At 40.6% G+C, this 17,699-nt stretch overlaps 2 protein-coding genes across 2 annotated transcripts in view; one reads left to right on the forward strand and one right to left on the reverse strand.

Annotated features, from left to right (window-relative positions):
* Positions 1 to 185: 185 nt before the first annotated feature.
* Positions 186 to 4,384, reverse strand: NIP7 (nucleolar pre-rRNA processing protein NIP7). Its single transcript, XM_072421895.1, has 5 exons — positions 4,278 to 4,384; positions 3,211 to 3,297; positions 2,186 to 2,324; positions 1,343 to 1,483; positions 186 to 528 (listed from the first exon to the last, which is right to left on the reverse strand). Exons 1-5 carry the CDS (start codon positions 4,331 to 4,333, stop codon positions 409 to 411), a joined length of 543 nt encoding a protein of 180 aa, XP_072277996.1. The 5' UTR covers positions 4,334 to 4,384; the 3' UTR covers positions 186 to 408.
* An 11,108-nt stretch (positions 4,385 to 15,492) lies between these two features.
* Positions 15,493 to 17,699, forward strand: part of LOC140338376 (EP-cadherin-like) — a 33,879-nt gene continuing 31,672 nt past the window's right edge. Inside the window, exons 1-2 of the mRNA XM_072422579.1 lie at positions 15,493 to 15,654; positions 16,348 to 16,462. Of these exons, the coding sequence (XP_072278680.1) occupies positions 15,589 to 15,654; positions 16,348 to 16,462 (181 nt within the window). The 5' untranslated portion in view covers positions 15,493 to 15,588. The remainder of the gene's footprint in view (positions 15,655 to 16,347; positions 16,463 to 17,699) is intronic.

Genomic DNA, 17,699 nt, shown 5'->3' on the forward strand with positions numbered 1-17,699 from the left:
GGACCAGACAATGCAGCAAAGCACAGAACACTTGTTCCCGTATTTTGCTGCTGCTCTATGAAAACTCAAGCACAGCCACAAGTAGGACATCTGGAGAGGTAGGAAGAATTGACCAGTAACCAGTAAAGGCAACATAAAAGAATACAAAGAAAATAAACTTCCAGGCACAAATATACATAGAAACATTTTTTTCTCCGGTCTGTTTTAATGCAACAGAACTGTTAGAAAATGTGTACAAAATAGAATTACTTATAGTCCATAAAGAACATTGAAGATTCATCCTCAGTATAAGCTCTCTCTACATCCTTGTCTGTGTTGTCACCACATCTGTCCCTGCAGTGTGATCACAGAAGGGTCGCTGACTAGGTTATCTGATCTAGAAAGTCTTTGGCAATCCAAAACAGCAATTTATGTAAGTGTGTCTTCATGTCTGATGTACTCGCCAACATCCGCCTGGTGGAAGACCACAATGGTCATTGGGTCAAGTCTGCGGCACTCCTGAGTGGACTTTGCTGCTACTCCAAAGCCCTGAGGGAAGCAAAAAGTAGAGTAAGTATAACCTGTAAAAATAAAACAATATCCAAACCAAAAGTTTGTTTCAGGTTTAAACTGCGATAGTTAAGGGGCTGCTGAGCGCTAACAAATCTGATCATTTAAAGACACTTTTAGTAAAGGAAATATGGGGCTCCCACTTCTTTTTTTCTAAAAATGCTGCTTATCTAGACTAGACTGGTGGTCTCCATTACTTTGAATTACAGAGTAATGATGCATTTGAATTTAAATTAGGACCTGGTAAATAGAATTTCAAACAGGGATCAGTAATGGTTGCCTACATTTTTTACTACTATAAACTGCTTTGGTGGTAATTTGCAAGTGTAAATGCACAAAGTAAACTTTTTGGCCCTTTGTTATAGTTGATTGCTGATAACTTCCTGGGTTCTCTGTCTCAGTTTAGAAAAATATAGCTGATAAGTGAGAAGCAGAACTCACTGCAGACTACAGAACACCACCTCTCTATTATGATCAATAGCAGAAGAAAAAGAGCCCTTAAGTGGCATTCTGCTTATTGCTGTAATACAAAACCATGAGTGGGTTTTCTCATTCTAATGCTGAAAGTGTTTTACTTTCAATATGCTTGAAAATTTAAATAAAACTAATGCAGACACATCTACATACCTACAATTATATTACATTTGTTTCAGCAGCATCCATCTCTGTTGGAAGTAGTGGGGGGAATAGAGATCTGCTATACTAGAGTGATGATCAGAGTTCATCACACATGAGCCTTCCCATAAGCAGGACCCATAAAACAACTTGAGGTTAAAATACAATAAAGACTCACCAGAGGCACATCAGCCATGGAATACACAATCACTCCCTGGTACTGTGCTGTGTTCTCAGTTATCCTTCCCAGACCGGACTTCAGAACGTGGTTTCCATACAAGAAAGACTGCTCAGCGCCTGGCTTCACCCAGACCTTGTACTGTCAAAGAAAGAGATGGATGAGACATTGATCAGCATATACATCATGGCTACCTGGGTGCTGTTCAGCTCTATAGATGATTATCAATATTATTCAAAATATTCAGTTTCTGAAATGTAATGTACGTTAACTTAAGCCAAACTTTTCATGAATAGAGGGAAATATTGAAATCATTTGGCTGAATTTATTTGCTGTGTGAACAGTGGGGAAATTTCTCATCATTTCCTGGTGATAGGAAAAATCCCCAACACAGAAGAAGCAACAAAGGAACAAATAGTTAAAGACCTAGAAAGTATTTTATTGCTTTCAAAACCTTATTGTCCTGGTTACCCCCATTCAATCTTACTGGTACTGGTGACCTAAATATGCCTTAATTCTGGTACAGGGATACCGAGGGATAAAAAGAGAAATAATCAACCCAACAGACTGACAAAAAGTAATACAAACCTGACAAAAGTTCTAACCCTTCTACACCAAATAGTTATTTTATTTGGGCTTTAAAATAATTGCTGCTCAGGTTAATGCTGTCTAATGATGATGAAGAACAACTAAGAAATAAATTGATTTTGTTATTTCTCTGGCCCCTGGCAGCTTTACGATGGTCAGTATTTAACATATACAAAAAAATCTGTTGATAAATAAAATCCCAGGCAATACACAACTGCACAATGTTCACCCGCTTCGTAATCCACAAGTCCTTACCTTTGCATATGGAGCAAGGTAATCTAAAGCTGTGATGTGAAGTCGGAATTTCTGCGTCTTGGTAAACTTCCCAAAACACGTCCCCAAAGACACCAACTTCTCCCGTGCGATGTTTGTTGCCAACTTTAAAATCTTTTCACTGCAAGATAAGACGTTTAGGCAAGTTCAAATTAAAGTAACAGTGCAGCAAATGTGTACACAAGATGTATTAGATATAATCTAATTATAAAATTGAAAAAAAAAAAAAAACAAGTCTTAGGCCATGTACAAATGTCTGATTCCTGTCGGTGAAAATAATCTTTTATGATCGTTTCTAGTGACAGATGGACAAATGAGCGCTGTACACACAGCACTGTTCTATGGAGAGGGGAGGACAAATGAACAGCACCATGCTGTACAGGTAGTCCCCGAGTTAAGGACATCCGACATACAGGGGGGGGGGGGGGGGGGGGGGGGTTGCATTACTTGCAGAAGAAATCTTCTGCTAAACACAGCTAGGGTTGTGGGTGATCTTCAGACTGGAGCTGATCTGTAACATCTTGTAACTCTTTAATGACCAAGATAAACTCTGCAGTTGTTTCTTTTTTGCATATCAAAGCACAGCTTGCTCCAAAAGTAATGAATGTCTAGGCTCCATAAAGTTTTTTTTTGCTTTGTTTGTGATTAACTCCTAGTGAGGATTTTATATAGTAACTGACACCTCACTGCCTAATAATATGTTGAGACAAGCATCTGTCCTAAATGCATTTATTAAAATAATGTACCTGTTCTGACTTACATACAAAATTAACAACCCTACAGTCCCTATCTCGTATGTAACCTGGGAACTACCTGTACTTTGTTCCATTGACATACATAGCAGCCGTTCAGGTAAGACCACTGTACACTTAAGAATTACAGCTTTACCTGACCGTTTCTCTCAGACAACGAATATCTGGCATGTGTATGCAGCTGTAGATAACAGAAAGTTTTTATTTCTGATCAAACACAAGCAATAAAAGATATTCAATTGTAGTTTTTCCTACCTGACATAATACACACGATCATTGTGTAACCGGAAACAGTAGGTACCATCAGGCCGATCCACAAGCAGTTTTATATTCTCCCCAATGCTGACAAAAAGAAAGGAAAAAGTTTATAAATCAAGGTCACAGGATGGAAAAGCATGCAGCCAGTGATAATGAACAGAGAACAGGCATTCTGGCTTAAATTTTCAATGATTTGAATGGCACAGGTGACAAATACCACAGTGACACTTCTAGGGGCCCCATACAGTCATCCCTACAGACGTCTGGGAATGATACTCATCCTTATAGAGCCCAGTGTTCCACCAATGGAGAGGCAACACACAGCCATCCCAATGAACCCCAATGTGACAACCCCAGGGACCCTGCATAGCAACTAGTATGAACCTTATGGTAATAGTTTAAGATCCCTTGATTTCCCTATAGGGGCACCATAATGACAACTCTGGAGACCCTGCAGCGTCACCTTGTGGATGCTACAGTGACACCTCCGGGGACCCCATATACTGCCATCCCAATGAACTGCAGGGTGACTATTCCAATGACCCCAAATCAGCATCTTTATCGAGCACACAGGGACATCTCCAGAGATCCTCCATGCAGACATCTCCATAGACAAAATTACACCTCCTGAGACCCCACACAGTCACTTTTAAGGACCCCACAGTGACACCTCCAGGGACCCCACCATGACAACTATGGAAATCTTGCACTGTCCACCTAAGGACCCTAAAACACCTGCAGAGACTTAACATGCAGTCAATAAAGCACACAGTGACATTTCTAGGCACCCCACACACAGTCATGCCTAAGTGACACCTCTAGGACCCCACAGTGATCCCAATGTACCCCACAGTGACCCCTCTAGTGACCCCAATGTACCTCAGTGTCACCCCTAGTGACACCTCTACTGACCCTATAGTGATCCCTATGTAGCCCTCACACTCTTCTCCATAGCCCCCATACTCACACATCTTGTCCCTGCAGTTCTCTGCGGTCCCCCATACATTTCCGGTGTCCCCTCTTCCCCTGGTGATAATACCTATCAATCTTTAAGTCCCACTTACTATTTAGAGAGTTTCTCGAACATAGTCCTCGTCTCTTCATCTGTGAGAGGCCTCATTTCTGCTCCACGTGAAACACACACGGCTAGGACCTTGTCTGATGACGTCAACAGTATGAGACCGTGCTAGTTTAAGGGAGGAGCCATTCATGCTCTATAGCTGTACGGATTACAGCCGGTCATACCTCGAAGTGTCCAGCAGAGGGCAGCAAAGTAATGTCACTCACATTCACATAAATTCCTCCAACTTTCCTTCAACTTCAGAGATTTGTGTCACACAATTCACATGCTAGCATTAACAAACCTTTGTATTATAAATATTATTTTATTGTTGTATAGAACACCAGCCCTAAAATATATATATATATATATATATATATATATATATATATATATATATATATATATATATATATATATATATATATATTAAAAATATAATTTTATATGCAGTATAATTTATGATTTCTAAATACCTTTATTATTAATAATAATATTAAAAATAATAATAAACAGTATTTATATAGCGCCAACATATTACGCAGCGCTGTAAATTCAATAGGGGATGCAAATGACAGACAGATACGGCGACACAAGAGGAGAGAGGGCCCTGGCCCGAGGAGCTTACAATCTAGGAGGTGGGGGAAGTATCACACAATAGGATGGGAGATATGTAGTGGTGAGAAGTAGTGAGGGTTTCAAAAGACAGAAGAAGACGGGTAGGCAAGTTTAAAAAAATGGAATTTGAGTGATCTTTTAGATGAGCAGAAAGTTGGAGCAAGCCAATTAGGATGAGGAGACCATTCCAGAGAGTTGGGGCAGCTGTAGCCGTGCGTGTGATGAGGTTCCAGAATGCTGGGGTATAATGACAGAATAAAATGTCTGTAGTATTGTATACTATATGAATTAATAATTGTAGGAAAAAATATACAGCTACATTTTATCTGCGCCGCTAATTCTAGAACGTGGCCTTTAAACCCAAGGTTCTGGTTGGGCACTTCTCAAAACCAATTGGTGATGGTTAAAGTAGCAACAGGTCACTTTCCAAGTCCAGAACCATTGGCATTGCCTTTGACCTTGCCCTTTCTCTGAAGATTTTCTTTAGAGAAGACTGGTGGGACCAATGCGCCAGGAGATCCCCATTTTAGACCCGTTTTCTGTGTGTTTTATCAATGAAGGAGTTCTGCTGTGGGACTGAGCACAAATATCATCTGCTAAGTGGAGTGTTGCATGCTTGCTCAATCCTTCAGCCACACATTGTTGATGAGGCACTCTTCTTTCTCTCAAGTTCTTCATCAGAGCCATCTGGACCTTCAATACCTGGGTTGTTTCTGTTGACCACCTTAAGGAATCTGGTTGCCTTTGGCCACCTGACCAATCTGTTTTCAGAGTTCTCCATGGAATCCTGCATGATGGCTGGATCCTTGTGTTACGGGTCACCCCCTGGCAGGTAACACGGGATTACCGGAAGTGTACAGCGCTGCATAATATGTTGGCGCTATATAAATACTGTTTATTAATAATAATAATAATAATAATAATAATAATAATAATAAGTAACCCCTGGTCTTCACAAGAAGTGATGTGCTGGTGACCCTAGTGAACATCAGACTATTTTGCTAGAAGGTCGCAGCCCCCAGCTTTGGATCTATGAGTATCTCAAGCTTTGTCTTGTACCCTGAGCCAGATGTCTATCCAGTTTGTGGTTGGGTTATATCTGCTGTAGCAAGTTCCTCCAGCACACTCCGCTAACACCTCCATGACTGCCTATAGCATTCCATTTTCTGGCGCTGACATGGTCATCTCATACTCATGTTGTCCTCTTCTCCTGACGCTCCTTCAATCCCTGGAGTTTGACGTGCCATCAAAGGGTTTTACTCATTTACAGTGAGAACTTCATGGTCCATATCATCATATTAATCGAGGAAATTATAAGGGGTGGGAAATGTGCTTTGGTGCCTTCTCCTGCAAATTCACAAGTTGCCTGAAGCCTTGCAGCTTCTGAGCCAGCAGCCATAGATGCCAAGGATGGCACCATAGGATCGGCATTCCCCAATCTGTGTCTCCTCTCCTCTGAGGCTCATTTTCTGCCTCCTCTGCAGAATCAAGCTGGAGGGCATTCTGGTAATTCAGATTATTAATATTATTAAACAGGATTTATATAGCGCCAACATATTACACAGCGCTGTACATTAAATAGGGGTTGCAAGTGACAGATGAATACACAGGAGAAGAGGACCCTGCCCCGAAGAGCTTACAATCTAGTATGTAGGGTGGGAAGGACACCCGTTCTGAACTGCAGCAGAGATCTCAGGTTTTCTGCTCTACCAGAGCTGTGCTGTGTGGAAAAGCTGAACTAATCTCAAAACTGAATGGACCAAACTACAAATGCTGTGGTAGGTAAACAGTTGCCTCATACATATTTCATTTGGGTATTTACCAGTTTGTCTGGAGTTTAGCTTGTTTGTTTTTAGTGCAGGGGGTCATGAAATAATGACCATCACACAGCTAAAAGAAAAGCCGTCATTAATGTAACTCCATCCAACCACTTCATGTGTGGGAGTGGGGGAAGAAGAGAAAAGTAAAAAGATTTAAACTGTCTGGACCCTTGGGGATTTATTACAGAAATAAAAGAAATCCACTGGTTGCATTTAGTTTAAATTGTAAGCTCTTCGGGGCAGGGTCCTCTCCTCCTCCTGTGTCACTGTCTGTATCTGTCTGTCATCTGCAACCCCTATTTAATGTACAGTGCTGCGTAATATGTTGGCGCTATATAAATTCTGTTTAATAATAATAATAATATTAATATTAATAGGGGAATTAACACACATTAGGAGGGGAGATATGGAATGGTGGGGAGTAGTGATGGTTTCAAAATACAAAAGAAGTTGGGCAAGCAAGTTTGAAAAAAATGGGTTTTGATTACTCTTTTAAACGAGCAGAAAGTAGGAACAAGCCGAATAAGACTCTGTAGGCTCTATTGGATTTGGGAACATTTCAATGACTGAATTTTCTGCTTCATGGTCACTGACTTTACCGGCTTGGCTTTTGAAGCCCAGGATTTAAGGAGAAGGGGTCGCCTGAGTCAGTGATCCCTTTTATTTAGAAAGACTCTTTATGGATGGTCTGGTATTGACCTGGAAGACATAATTAACTTGGTGTGAATCACAGACCTAGAAAATCCTCTATGGGGCAGCCCCTGGCTACATAAAGCAGTTAGCTCAGTGGCTCCCACCTTTGTAGCACAAGGTCACAGGATTGAATCTGGGCCAGGACACATCTGCAAGGAATTTGCATGATCTCCGTGGGTTTCCTCTCACATCCCAAAAACATGCAGTTAGGTTATTTGGCTTTACCTCAAAATTGTCTTTAGATTGTGATAATGACATATGACTATGATAGGGACTTTAGATTGTGAGCTCCTTCGAGCGACAGCTAGTGACATGACTATGGACTTTGTACAGCGCTGTGTAATATGTCAGCGCTATATAAATGCAAGAAAATATAAGTACAAGAATTAGAAATAGTTTGAACCAGGACCTGAATACTATCAAAGGTCCAGGGTCAGCTTTGTCTTTTCTCTTTTGGACACCCTTGGCCTCCATTCCCTTGTCATCTACCTTACACCATGGTACACTGTAGGCCAAGTAAAGTGCTCCTTTATACACTTCTATTGTGAACATAAAACTTTATAAAGTCCTATGTGTAAATGTAAATATTGGATATTTTATGGCAGGCACATTGCTCCATTAAACAATTGGGCCCAGAAGCTCCCTGATACCAAGGGAATTTTTGTAGAGGGTTTTTATTTAATTTTGCCAGTCCACCAGCAGTAACCCCAAATCCAGTAGCTATTGGGTACACATTTCTAGCACCCTTTGTATAGCTGAGCAGGAAACTAAAACAGATACAGATACAAATCTGCACATAATATACGGACAGACAACAATATCCAGACCAACAATATAATCAAAATAATTTAGTAATAAAACAAGTTGTAGTAGAAATGATATTCTTAAAGTCAGCTATTCACTTTGATAATGTATCCACAACTGCTGATTCCTATGTTACCCTATTCTCTATGTGACATACACAATACTTCCGGGTATAAGGGACATGTGACTCTTTCCCATTGCTTCCCATGATGTAGCACTGGGGGACTCGGTGACCGGTCAATAGGTCCAAATAATGTCACATGGGTGCTAAGTAAGGGTCGTCAGCCCTGTATAAGCAACAGCCCAAAATTTAAACAGAGGAATGGAAAGTATTAGTTAGTATTAGAGAACAGGCTTCACCGATTACTTGAGCACCAACTCTCTCCTTGACCCTCTCCAGTCTGGTTTTAGAGCTGCCCACTCCACTGAAACAGCCCTTACTAAAGTGGCCAATGACCTCATCAGAGCTAAGTCTCAAGGCAACGTTTTCCTGCTCTTTCTCCTTGATCTTTCCTCTGCTTTTGACACTGTTGATCACCCCCTTCTAATACAAATCATGCGCTCCATTGGTATCAGTGACACTGCTCTCTCTTGGTTTGCTTCCTATCTGTCTGACCGCTCCTTTCAAGTTTCTTTCAATGGTAACTCCTCCTCACCCACTCTCCTCCCTGTTGGTGTTCCCCAAGGGTCAGTCCTTGGACCGGTTCTCTTTTCTCTGTACACCGCCTCTCTCGTTAGTCTCATATCCTCCTTTGGCTTACAGTACCATCTGTATGCTGATGACACTCAAATCTATCTGTCCACCCCTGACCTGTCGCCCTCAGTCCTGGATAAGGTCTCATGCTGCCTGTCAGCCATCCCATCATGGATGTCTGACCGATTCCTGAAACTCAACCTGGATAAAACAGAACTCATCATCATTCCCCCCTCAAATTCTAAATCTCCCCCTGACATATTCCTAACTGTTAACAACACTGTTACTCGGCCCTCCCCTTAGGCACGTTGTCTTGGTGTCACCTTTGACTCTACCCTCTCATTTACCCCCCATATTCAGAACATTTCCAGGTCCTGTCACTTTCATCTATGCAACATCTCCAAAATCTGCCCCTACCTGTCCCCTGACACCACCAAACTCCTTGTACACGCTCTTATCATCTCTCGCCTGGACTACTGTAACATCCTCCTCTCTGGTATTCCACTAACCCGACTCTCCCCTCTACAATCTATTATGAATGCTGCAGCCAGACTCATCCATCCTTCGCTCCGCTCCTCTTCCGCTACATCTCTTTGTAGTTCTCTTCATTGGCTTCCATTTCACCTGAGAATCAAATTCATCTCCTGCGCTTTGCCTTCAAATCCCTCCACAGTTATTGTCCCACTTACATTTCTGACCTGGAAAAAAAAATCCTCCCCCAGCCGCTCTCTCAGCTCCTCCAATGACCTACTAATGACTTCCTCACTCATAACCTCATCACACACACAGATACAAGACTTCTCTAGAGCTGCCCCAACTCTCTGGAATGGTCTTCCTCATCCTATTCAGCTTGCTCCTACTTTCTGCTCATTTAAAAGAGCACTCAAAACCCATTTTTTCAAACTTGCCTACCTGTCATTTGAAACCATCACTACTTCCCACCACTACATATCTCCCCTCCTATTGTGTGTGAAATTCCCCCACCTACTAGATTGTAAGCTCTTCGGGACAGGGTCCTCTCCTCCTGTATCACTGTCTGTATTAGTCTGTCATTTGCAACCACTATTTAATGTACAGCGCTGTGTAATATGTTGGCGCTATATAAATCCTGTTTATTATTAATAATAATAATAATAATAATAATAATTACACTTTTTACTCTGTTCCTTATAGGCAAAGTACACTTTTCCTTTAATAATGATATCAACATTCCTTACCTGAAATCATTCAACATAAGTCTGATAGTTTATAGAAGTGATATTTTACACATTCCAAGGAAATATAGTAAAACACACAACTACTAGCATAGAAACTACTTTCCTTTTTCTCTAATTGTTTTCAAATATAAGTCCAGTATGACTGTCCTAGGCAGGCATCTTAAAATGGGAATTAAGCAAATGTCCAGGGAAGCCGGGTCTCATCTTAGCTTGTGAATACAAATACATGAATACCAATTTTAGGATTCAATGTCTGCAGGCGTAGGATAGGCATGTATGAAATGAATAGAACAGGCATGACTTAAGCGTGTCCAAAAACTGCATAGACGAGTCTGAAAAGAATGAGCAGGCATGACATATACATGTCCAACAACGTCAGAGCAAGCATGGTCCAGGCATGTCTTAAATGTTGGCTGAGAAAGCAGGAATCACAACTGGAAATGTCACAATGTAGGACAACATGGAACAGTGCAAAGCATAGGGTGACAATGCTATCTATTTAATCTAGTCCAGGGTTTATTAACCAGGGTTACATGGAATTCCAGGGTTGCTGGGGGTTCCAATTCGGAGGTTGCTGGGGGTTCCTTGGGCAAAGAGAAATTTGTGATTCTCTATTCATACCAGTGATCAATTCGACTATCTGTAAGGGGGACATTCGTCCTAATGGTCAGCAGTGTAAGAGGAATTCTTCCTACTGACCATCACACTAATATACTGTGTACTGTGGATATAGTAATGTTACCAGGGGTTCTCCAAGAAACCTGAAAATTATTTCAAGGGTTACTGAGCCTCTACTATCCGAGAAGCTTTGCTGATCACTATTTTCTGTAGCTCTGCACATATCTATGACGTGAATGAGTAACTCCCATGTACATGAATTTGGCCATCCAGGCCTGGCCATCTAAAAGGTTAAAGATTTCAAATCCAGAAGAAGATGAAAGGTGGAGATGATAGAGGAGAACGCTGACATTATAATACTTGAGGGATTTTATTTAGCAAAGGTATGTTTCCTAAAGTGAAAAATGCACTAAGGCTAGATTGGGACAAAAAAAGAGAAACATTGTTTTAAATTTTTTAACATTAAATTAAAAACACCCCCAAATTGCTAATAATCTCTGTAAATTCCAGTTCTTGAGCTCAGGTGCACTTTAATCTAGTGGATAGGTGAGTAGAATGATTCTGGGTGTTACACCTCCATCTAGTGGCATGAAGTTAGTATTGCAGGAAGTATCTCTGGATTGCTAGTTAATGTGCATTTTATTATGATGTTCAATTGTATTTTGTTATTCTTTGTCTGAAATTATGATTTCAATATATTTATCGCAGTGAATTATGTAGAAAAAGCTGCAGTCACCAGCATGAATTCTTCTTTATTATAGGAAACCAAGTTTTTTTTTAACTTTTTTAAATGTATACTGAAGCTGCCTTCTAAAAGACCCCCATGTTGCCAGCTCAACCACATTTGTTGGGTGCCTGTTACTTTTCTACTGATTGCAAATGAAAAGCATGTCCTGCTGCACAGTAAAACCCCAATGCAACTGTGCATAGTTTTTGACAGTGGTACTGCACATGTGTGGAATCCGATTTCCACACATGCGCAGTGGAACCTGATATTGACAATCCTACTGCGCCTATGTGAAATCCTATTTCCGCACAGGACCCGCTTTTTCGACAGTCCTACTGCTCCACTTACCTGATTGCTCTTGCAGCCCTTTACTAGTTGTATGTCTTTTTGGATGGAGTTTCTCTATCCAAGAACACGGGAGTCCTGTGTTCATGGATAGAGAAACTCTATCCAGGAACACATACTACAGGGCGGCGAATGGAGCAGCTCCGCTCCTCTGATTGCTGTTGCAGTCCTGTACTATGTGTTTCTGGATAGAGTTTCTCACACAGTGTGAGTCTCGCTGGCTGCTCATGAATGAATGCAGCGTGGGAAAAATCATCTAATTTTTCCCATGGCCGCGTTCATTCATAAACGGAAGCCGCAAGACTCGGGACTCTGAAAGGAGAAGTATCACGGCTGCATTTATGAATGGAGCCGTGAAAATCCTCCTCTCAGTGAGAGATCCCCGGGCACTACAGGTTAGAATGAGGGCTTGCCCGGGGATCGCCCACTGACAGGAGGATTCCCACAGCTGTATTTATGAATGCAGCCATGATAATCCTTCTATAGTGATTTACAATAGTTTCGCAAAATTTCGCGAACTCATCGGAACTTTGAGGATATTTTTGCGAGAATGCCAGATGCATTCTCGCTCATCCCTAGTGTTCACTGGATGGCAATTTGACCAAGGATGGCAGATCTGTTACTGCTGCTCATTCTTGGTAAAACTTCTGCTTATCTATAGCCTCCCTAAGACTTATTATAGGCTGGCGTTTAGCAAACAATTTGCCCGTCTTTAATACAATTGCACACCTGCTGAAGTTTGGTAAATTCCATGCCACCTAGAAATCATCAAAGTAAACCATTCCCCATCCACAGTTGAGATTTCTCAGCTTTGCAGCAAGACGAATCTTTCATTTATTCCCGGAGCTTTGTACCCATGCGGTTTCTAATGACTTCTTGTTTTGGATCCCTGTATCTGTTTTGGTGATTGAATACAGCATTCAAGTCGAAGAGCCAATTGACTGAATTTTCCTAAATAAGCAAAGAACAATGCAAGAGGTACAGCCTAAAGGCATAAATTAGGCCCCACTTAGGCTAGGTGCACACGCTAGATGATTGACGACAGAGACAATCACTAGAAAATCTATAACGTGGAACTAATTTTACCTCTCCTCACATCTCTATCTGGTCTCATGTGGAATTGGATCTTCAGCCATCATTCATTCCCGACACTTGGATATTCTAGGATCATACACTGAGCTGCACATGCTCTGTGTACATTCAACATTTGTTTTAATGCAGAAGATAAATAGCATTCGTTCTGCTGAAAAAAACTTACCTGCTCATAATTCTTGTTTGTTTTTAAAGTTTATTTCTGCTATATACTGTATAGATTGCCTTTAGCTAGACTTGTGTTACTCAACAATAACATATCACCGTCCCTTGGGGATCAGGTACAATGGCTGCATTTTTTATTATTACATAGTATTAATATACGGTAGCACCATCATATTATGCAGCGCTGTACAAAAACCATAGTCATGTCACTAACTGTCACTCACCATCTAATGTCCCTACCATAGTCATATGTCATCAATGTAGTTTAAGGTCAATTTTTTGGGGAAGCCAATAACCTCACTGCATGCTTTTGGGATGTGGGAGGAAGCCCACGCAGACACAGGGAGAACCTGCAAACTCCATGCAGATAGTGTCCTGGCCGACATTCAAACCTGGGACCCAGCGGTGCAAAGGCCAGAGTGCTACCCCCTGCGCCACCATGCTGCCCGTGTATTTAGAGACGTATTTTTCATTGTTTCTCCCCTCTGTGGCAGGCCCAGCCAGACAGGAAAAATAGAGAGACGTCTCCAACCCCGGCACTGCTACAATACAAGCTTTGCTGCTGGGGTACAGGGCTGTGTCCTGAATTCAGTACTTGCTGAAGCTTGTAATATTACCAGTGGATGTAAGTGAAGCTGAAGTTAGAGAATTCTGTTTATTTTGTCAGGTAACTTTTTTTCTGTAAATTCTGCATTCTGCAGAGATGTCTGCTGTGCTCCAGTATGTACAGGCAGATCTAACAGCAACCATTCAGTCTTTTAGTTACAATAAATCAACACTGAGGAACTAAATGCTGCATCTAGCGGCCCTAGACCCTGGCTTGTGTGGCCCTCATTGTTATCTGGTTCTGGCTCTGCATTGAGCAGCGCTCCCAACACAAGAACAAGACAATTTGCCTATTGTCCTATGGCTTTAATTTAGGCGGTAATGGGAAGAATTAGAAAAAAAAGGTTCTGTGATATTTTTGGGGAGGAAATTTGAATGGACAGCATTAGGAATAATCATTAACACATTGCATTGATCTATATGGACCCTTCATGCAGATGGATGTTCTCTTCTCTACCAGCGACCGCCATTTCAAGGCTTTATATGTGTATGTGTATAAATATTTATAACAATTTAAATGCTCAAAAAATATTATAGGGTGGTTGTTGTTGAAATATAAGGTACTGTGACAGGGTCTCTTTACTTGTATCACTGTAAACATTCACTTTATCTGATAGCAGGTTTTGTGGCCATTTCTGAAAGTCTGAAAGATTTCTGGCTCCTCTATATGAAAGTGTTGTCATCACCTTTGATTCTTCTCTTTCAGTTTTAACATTGAAGTTTAGTAATCTAATAGATTGTAAACTTTTTGGGGCAGGGTCCATATTCGTCTGTCATTTGCAACCCCAATTTATTGTACAGCACTGCATAATATGTTGGCGCTTTATAAATCCGATTTAGTATTATTATTATTAATAATAATAATAATAATAGTAATAATAATAATAATAAAAATAGTAGTAATAATAATATGATTATTAATAATATTAATAGTAATACTAATAATAGTAATATTATTATTATTAATAATAATAATATTAATATAATAGTAATAATAATAATATTATTAATAAAAATAATATTCATAGTAGTAATAATAATGCATGCACGAGTCAGTAATTCATTAGGCAGCGATGAGTAATAATAATAATAAAATTTTATGACTGGAACACAAACTATTATCATGCCAACAAATGACAAGCTTAATTATCAAAGCACCAGCACAAAAAGTAAGAGGTCAGTAGCCCTACAGTAGTCTTTACACTGGAGTTTAATAATCTCCTAGATTGTAAATTCTTTGGGGCAGGGTCCGTATTCGTCTGTCATTTGCAACCGCTATTTATTGTACAGCGCTGCGTATAATGTTGGCGCTATATAAATACTGTTTATTATTAGTAATAATAATAATGATATAATTAGGAATATTAATAATAATTATAGTAGTAGTAATAATAATAATAATATTAAAAGTAATAATACCAATAATAGTATTAATAATTATATTAATAATAGTAATAATAATGCATGCACGAGTCAGTAATTCATTAGGCAGCGATGAATAATAATAATAAAAATGACAGCAATTTTATGAATGGAACACAAACTATTATCATGCCAACAAATAACAAACTTTATTATCAAGGCACCCAGCAAAGATAAGTGGTCAGCAGCCCTATATTAGTTTTTAATAATAAATAATAGAAATCTATGTCTGCAGCCCCATGACCCTCTGCACACTAGGGAGGCTTTCATGACCATGTGAGTCACATGACCTTCCCACCCAGGCTAGGGGGAGGGAGAAAGGATTGACTGGCACACGGCGGAGCCAATCAGCGTGCGCACCTGCCTACGTCATTCCTCGCCGGGCTCACCTGGGCTCCGTTCAGAGTTAAAGAGAGCGTGGAGCTAGGCGGTCGTGTAATATCCTGAGTGGGATTCTGTGGAGGCGGCGGGGAGCGGCTCCCATACACATTATCATGGGGGGAGAGCTGAACTTCTTCCCTAAGGCTCTGTGCCTTGCTGGGCTGCTCGCTCTGTTGCAGGTAAGTGGGTTTTTGGGGGTTCCGGTTCTTTTTGCAGACGTGGTTTGCACTCCGGGGTCTCCCAGCTTCATACAAAGTGCTTGGTTCAACTTTCCGCCCGGGCCGGGTGTCACTCCTCCCTTTTTCGGGTGTTAAAGTACCCTTATGGCACCTTTTCCAGGCTAGTTCGGGTACCTTATGGATAAACAGCCTATATTAAGTTGTATAAAGCTGCTTTTAAGGCATTAATAGTTTTCAATTGCATGCATAATAAAGGAAAAGTCCGTATTTGTTGCATTTCATGCAGCACTGCTCAATGCATGCATTTTAATGCAACATGGCTGCATGTGTTTGATATACAGGCTATAGGTGCACCGTCCATAGAAACAAAGCTGAGAAATATTTTTGTTTTATATATATATATATATATTTGTTTTATCTCTACAAACTCCCCGTTGCTTGTGGGTTGCCTACGGATCCCCATACACAACAACTTGGCACCATTGCCCCCCCTTATAACCAACTTTTGCTAGCAAATCTAAACCAAAGCTAAAATTATCTGCTAAGCACAGCATTTATAGTCACAAAATGAATAAAGCTTTTGGATTTTGCATTAAAAAAAGTTTCCGCATGTGTGATTTAGTATAAAAAGTTGATGCTGATAGCGGGCTTGCAGTTACATAGCTCATTAATGTGTTGTGTTTATTTTTAAAGGTTTTGCCTTCATTATGTGAAACCCCCACCGAATGTCGCCCCGGATTCTCTTCCAATGAATACATCTTTGCTACGGAACGCAAAGAGCTGAAAAAGGACAGAAAGTTGGGCACAGGTAGGCATACTCCACCCACGTATGCCTGGCACCGATCTGTTAACGGATGTTTATGTAATGTACAGCGCTGTGTAATATGTTGGTGCTATATAAATCCTGTTTAATAATAATGCATGGCATGGGTTAATTGTAGGCAACACCCTGGCAACCTTGCAGTTAATTAGGAGGGTTGGATACAATGGTGCAAGTTAACCCCTTCGATACCAAAGATGTTTCCCTTGTTTTGTGTGGCTTGCTTTGTGTTAATGTTGTTTAATAATTTAGTTGTTGACCTTGAAGTTTTTCATTACGCTAAGGCAAGGGTGGAGATAATGGATTTTTTACCATTATCAGACACAGTTGTATACACAATGGGGGCAAATAATATCTGCATGGAGTTTGTATGTTCTCCTTGTGTTTGTGTGGGTTTCCTCCGACATTCCAAAAAACATGCAGTTAGATTAATTGGTTCCCCCCCAAAACTGACCTTAGATTGTAATAATGACCTATTACTATGGAAGGGACATTAGATTGAGCCCCTTTGATGGACAGCTTGTGGCATGACTATGTACTTTGTACAGCGCTGTGTAATATGTCAGCACTATATAATACGTGTATAATATATGTAGTAGGGGCTGCAAATGCACCAATTCTCCCTGGTCATCGGAGGACCCTTAGCAATTTCCCATCTTGCCCTCCTATCACCAGTCCTGAGCTACCTAGTGAATGTTCTTTGCTATGCAGCTTTAGTATAAGGAATGTAACAACCATTTAATCACTTGTCCTCCTTACAGACGCCATAAACTTGCACACGCATCTGTCAGGCCCTTGGAAACCATTTCCCTTCACGTTCTGTAGTCTGACGTGACGGTGTAAATGTAGTAATCTAGGGACCGTCTGTATAAATTAGCACAGAGTAAATACAGATATGGTATACAGCGGACTTATAGTAAGACCTGTAAATACAGAATACACACTGCTATTATTTTAACTTTGCTATAATGAAGCATGTGGGTGGGTTTTTTTTTCGTTGCATTTGGTAATTGCTACTCATTTGGCTTTCATTGTAGTGGGGTACACTTGTCGTAACTATTGGTAATCACGCATTTCTCCAAATTAATAAATATTTATATAGCACCAACATACTATGCAGCGCTGTACAATAAATAGGAGTTGCAAATGACAGTGACACCGGAGGAGGAGAGGATCCTGCTCTCAAAAGCTTACAATCTAAGAGGTGGAAGTATCCCACAATAGA

The sequence above is a fragment of the Pyxicephalus adspersus genome, chromosome 9 (genome assembly GCF_032062135.1).
Source record: "Pyxicephalus adspersus chromosome 9, UCB_Pads_2.0, whole genome shotgun sequence".
Classification (NCBI taxonomy): domain Eukaryota; kingdom Metazoa; phylum Chordata; class Amphibia; order Anura; family Pyxicephalidae; genus Pyxicephalus; species Pyxicephalus adspersus.

Excerpts from the sequence above, each read along its gene's own strand:
- NIP7 (XM_072421895.1), bottom strand. The coding sequence starts at position 4,333 with ATGAGGCCTCTCACAGATGAAGAGACGAGGACTATGTTCGAGAAACTC. Across the intron at positions 3,298-4,277 it reads TTCGAGAAACTCTCTAAATA|CATTGGGGAGAATATAAAAC; the intron begins GTAAGTGGGACT and ends TCTTTTTGTCAG. Across the intron at positions 2,325-3,210 it reads GATCGTGTGTATTATGTCAG|TGAAAAGATTTTAAAGTTGG; the intron begins GTAGGAAAAACT and ends CTTATCTTGCAG.